The sequence below is a fragment of the Mandrillus leucophaeus genome, unplaced genomic scaffold (genome assembly GCF_000951045.1).
Source record: "Mandrillus leucophaeus isolate KB7577 unplaced genomic scaffold, Mleu.le_1.0 Scaffold66, whole genome shotgun sequence".
Classification (NCBI taxonomy): domain Eukaryota; kingdom Metazoa; phylum Chordata; class Mammalia; order Primates; family Cercopithecidae; genus Mandrillus; species Mandrillus leucophaeus.
Genome location: NW_012107141.1, coordinates 5,217,165 through 5,222,344, shown reverse-complemented (window position 1 = coordinate 5,222,344; position 5,180 = coordinate 5,217,165). Strand labels below are relative to the sequence as shown.

The window sequence follows — 5,180 nt, the reverse complement described above, 5'->3', positions numbered from 1 at the left end:
GCCTGGCTAATTTTTTGTATTTTTTTTTTTTAGTAGAGACGGGGTTTCACCGTGTTAGCCAGGATGGTCTCGATCTCCTGACCTTGTGATCCACCCGTCTCAGCCTCCCAAAGTGCTGGGATTACAGGCTTGAGCCACCGCGCCAGGCCTAATTCCCATTTTTATAGACATGGAAAATGAGGCTCAGCAAAGGACAAAATTGCCGCATAAGTGGTAGTTCCTGGATCAGATCAAGCCTTCTCATTCAAAGGCTGGCCTTTCTCATTCAAAGGCTACACAGGCTGGCTCCCTATGATGTCCTTTTCTTTTTGCTGTAAGTCTCTGGGAACTCAGCCTGCTTTTCCTTCGTCTATGGATGAAAAACACCTGGCACAGTGAATTCCCACAGTGAGAACCCAGTAAATGTTAGCTGCAACTGCTATTATTATTTTGTGTATTCTTTAATTTCATTCTTTTTTTTCTTTTTTTGAGATAGGGTCTTGCTCTGTTGCCCAGGCTGGAGTGCAGTGGCGTCACGTGGCTTGCTGCAACCTCCACTTCCTGGGCTCAAGCAATCCTCCCACCTCAGCTCCCCAAATAGTTGTGACCACAGTCACATGCCACCATGCCTGGCTAATTTTTGTATATTTTGTAGAGACAAAGTTTTGCCATGTTGCTCAGGCTGGTCTCAAACTCCTGAGCTCAAGCAATCCACCTGCCTCAGCCTCCCAAAGTGCTGGGATTACAGGCGTAAGCCACCATGCTGGCCATTATTTTAATTTTTTTAGAGATAGGGTCTCACTCTGTCACCCAGGCTGGAGTGCAGTGGCATGATCATAGCTCACTGCAGCCTGGAACTCCTTGGGTTCAAACGCTCTTCCTACCTTAGCCTAGGTGGGATGTAGTTAGACTACAGGCATGCACCATCATGCCTGGCTAATTTTTTCATTTTTATTTTTTCTAGAGACAGAGTCTCGATATGTTGCCCAGGCTGCTCTGGAACTCCTGCCCTCAAATGATCCTTCTGCCTTGGCCTCCCAAAGCACTGGGATTATACGTGTGAGCTATCGCACCTGGCCAGTGATTATTATTGTGAACATTTAAATCTCCCACTAGCTATTCCATCTCTTTCTATCACCTTTTGTCATAGGGTGGCTCCAGGGTCAGACGTAGTCTATCTGGCTCGTAACTTCCTTGCTTCCCCCCAAACTGACAGGCCCTTTCTATTTTAAGTGACTTGCTACTGATGCCTATAAGAAAATAGAGAAGAGACAACAAAATTAATAAATAGTTAAAGCCATTATAAGCCTGTATCTTCAATTTTAATAGGACTAGACACAGAGGAGGAAAAGTATATTTAATTTACATATATAAAAAATACTTCCCACTTTTTTTTTTTTTTTTACAGAATCTTGCTCTGTCACCCAGGATGGCTGCAGCAGTTTAATCTCAGCTCACTACAACCTCTGCCTTGTGGGTTCAAGCAATTCTCGTGCCTCAGCCTCCCATGTAGCTGGGATTACAGGAATGTGCCACCATGCCTGGCTAATTTTTATATTTTTAGTAGAGATGGGTTTTCACCATGTTGGCCAGGCTGGTCTTGAACTCCTGACCTCAAGTGATTTGCTAGCCTTGGCCTCCCAAAGTGCTGGGGTTACAGGCATGAGCCACTGCTCCTGGCCCTACTACCTTTTTCTTTGCAATTTAAAATCAGGCTTATCGTTAGGATGAAATTTTATGTTATTAGCAAAACTGTCTGATGAGAACTTGAGAGAAAGCCACAGAAAACAAGAAATAATAAAAGTTATTATACTTCCTCTGAGCTTTCCACTGTCCAAAGCAGCCACAGAATAAATAAGAAGTGGAACAGATTATGCATTTGATTTTCTTAAAATGCGTTTTCCTTCTTTTCTAAATAAATATAAACAGAAGCAGTGGCTAACGGGGTTACTTACTCACTGAGGGTGAGTGGAACCAAGACAGACTAAAAATAAAAAAGCAACAATCTAAGTTCTCTGGTTCTTGATGGGTGTGCGAGCAGGGGAGGGCAGTGGCCAGCATGTAGGCGTGCTTATGAAGACCACAGCCTGTTTTCTCGTCAGAATCCGCTAGCTCCCACCAATGATGATGGATTTACGGCTACCTATCAACTGAAAAAACAGACGTAAGGAACAGAAACAGCAAGAACCAGAAAGAAGACTGGATATAGATAAACACACACATCTCTTCAGATGAATCCACCTTTGTCTTTCCTGCTGTTTTGTCTTTTGTGGGCATATGTAATGTACCCTATCTATAATTATATGGATACGTATCGGGAAGAGAATGAGGCAGCTAGAGAAAGAAGAGTGTCTGACTCTTTTGGGACTTGATGGGAAAGGAAATTGATGTTAGCAGTTACTGTTTCTTAAAGCCATCAGCTTTGTTTTTCAAAGTATGGTTTCCTGGTAAAGGATACTTTGCCTGTAATGTGAGTGAATCACTCATCTTATTTTAATAAAAATATGAACCAAATGATAGTGCTCTCCATCCTGGGAAACGACACAATAGTTAGGCTTTCTGAACCCTGATCCTTATCTTTCACTGGGACTGGCAGGCATACAAAAAATAAAGAAAAAAATGAAAAATATCCAGTGGCATCAGGGTGAATCCACCCAACTTCTTTTTTGTTTTTGTTTGATTTTTTTTTTTTTGAGACGGAGTCTCACTCTGTGGCCCAGGCTAGAGTGCAGTGGCGCAATCTCGGCTCACTGCAAGCTCCACCTCCTGGGTTCACACCATTCTCCTCCCTCAGCCTCCCGAGTAGCTGGGACTACAGGCGCCTGCCACCTCGCCTGGCTAATTTTTTGTATTTTTTTTTAGTGGAGATGGGGTTTCACCGTTTCCATCTCCTAACCTTGTGATCCGCCCACCTCGGCCTCCCAAAGTGCTGGGATTACAGGCGTGAACCACCGTACCCAGCCCCAACTACTTTTATGCACAAGAATTCTGAAAGACAAAGTCTGGTTTTACTCACTGGGGTTTGGTCTCCCCATCAATGGGTGGCCTTCCATTGGGTACTAACTCTGTGCCTCAATTTATTCCTGTCATGCCTCACATGTAAATAAATGATCAAGGCTGATTAGATTAAGTAAAATATATTTTAAAGTATATAAGATTGTATATCCTTTTGAATTTTGTCATTTTCATGTATAACCTATTTTCAAAATTAAGAAAATAAACAAAAGTATGAGCAATGAGAAGACATCAAAGGATTTTTATAAAGTAAGACCATTAAAGCCGGGTGCGGTGGCTTATGCCCCAGCACTTTCGGCGGCTGAGGCAGGCAGATCATGAGGTCAGGAGTTCGAGACCAGCCTGACCAATATGGTGAAACCCCATCTCTACTAAAAATACAAAAATTAGCTGGGCGTGGTGGCACGTGCCTGTAATCCCAGCTACTCAGGAGGCTGAGGCAGAAGAATTGCTTGAACCTAGGAGGCGGAGGTTGCAGTGAGCCGAGATTACACCACTACACACCAGCCTGGGTGACAGAATGAGGCTCCGTCTCAAGAAAAAAAAGACCATTAAGAACTATTTGAAAATGTACAAACCTTTTAATCTCAATAATTGTGACGGTTGCTTCTGGGTCTAACATTCTAGGATTCTTTCATTGTCATTCCCTGTGGTTGAGGAAGTAGCCCAAAGACTGGGTAGTGCATAATTTGTTTTTGTTTGTTGGTTTTTTGAGATGGAGTCTCACTCTTGTCACTCAGGCTGAAGTGCAATGGCATGATCTCGGCTCACTGCAACGTCCACCTCCTGGGTTCAAGCCACCGTGCCAGCTTATTTTTGTATTTTTAGTAGAGGTGGGATTTCACCACGTTGGCCAGGCTAGTCTCGAACTCCTGACCTCAGGTGATCCACCTGCCTCAGCCTCTCAATGTGTTGGGATTATGGGCATGAGCCTCCGCGCCCAGCCATAATCTGACCATCTAGCACATAACTTCCTAGCAGAGTGGGAATGCTGTGAACTCTCCCTCTGCCACCAATCTTGTTTTCCTGCTTTATTTTTTCTCCAGAGCAGTAACTGTCTCCCCAACAGAAGCTCCAAGAGAGCAAGAATTTTGACTTTTATTCATTGTGGGTTCCTGATAAATAACCATTAGAGGAGCAAGACTGCTGTGAAGAATACATGAGATAATGCTTGTGAAGCTCTTAGCACTCACTGTCTGGGACAGAGAATGTAGCTGGCAGGCAGGTTTTGTTTGACTTGAAGTGAACTTTTTAAATTTCGAGGCAAAACATTAAGATATTTCTTACAACACAATCTAGATTTCAGATAGCTCTCTTTTTTAGAAAAAATCAGAAGATCTGGCAATGATGGGCCAGCATTCCAGCATGACCACAATCAGCTGGAGCTGGGTAAGAGGATGCCTTTGCCAGTTTACCACCAAAAACACCTATGCTTCTTACATTACCTGCCTGGCCAGTGTTGGCGTCTGAATTTTCAACCCAGATGAGGAATTTCTCTTTGGAAGCTTTACAATAAAGATTTAATTCATCTGATGAAATGAGTTTTTTTTTTTTTTTTTTTTTTTGAGACGGAGTCTCGCTGTGTCACCCAGGCTGGAGTGCAGTGGCTGGATCTCAGCTCACTGCAAGCTCCGCCTCCCGGGTTCACACCATTCTCCTGCCTCAGCCTCCCGAGTAGCTGGGACTGCAGGCACCCGCCACCTCGCCCGGCTAGTTTTTTGTATTTTTTAGTAGAGACGGGGTTTCACGGGGTTAGCCAGGATGGTCTCGATCTCCTGACCTCGTGATCCGCCCGTCTCGGCCTCCCAAAGTGCTGGGATTACAGGCTTGAGCCACCGCGCCCGGCCTTGATGAAATGAGTTTAAGATGAAAATAAAGTACATGACCTCATGATATTAATAGGAAAGAGCAAAATAAAAATTGTTATTTAGAGTATGGTTCCATTTTTGCTTTAAAATAAAAAAAAAGAAAAATTTGCATAGGGAAAATAATGGAATACATCAACAGTTAACAATAGTAGTTACCTCTGTGTTTGGGGACTGTGGGTGATGTGTGCTTTCTTGCAATCAGAAGAATAAGATTTATTTTTTTGGCTGGGTGCGGTGGCTCATGCCTTTAATCCCAGCACTTTGGGAGGCCGAAGCTGGTGGATCACTTGAGGTCAGGAGTTCGAGACCAGCCTGGCC

General features: G+C 43.7%; 1 protein-coding gene across 1 annotated transcript in view; it reads right to left on the bottom strand.

Moving 5' to 3' along the window:
- Positions 1-5,180, bottom strand: part of LOC105554813 (chromosome unknown open reading frame, human C11orf49) — a 258,467-nt gene that overhangs the window by 41,418 nt on the left and 211,869 nt on the right. The window contains 1 exon segment of the mRNA XM_012001406.1: positions 4,410-4,439. Within this exon segment, the coding sequence (XP_011856796.1) occupies positions 4,410-4,439 (30 nt within the window).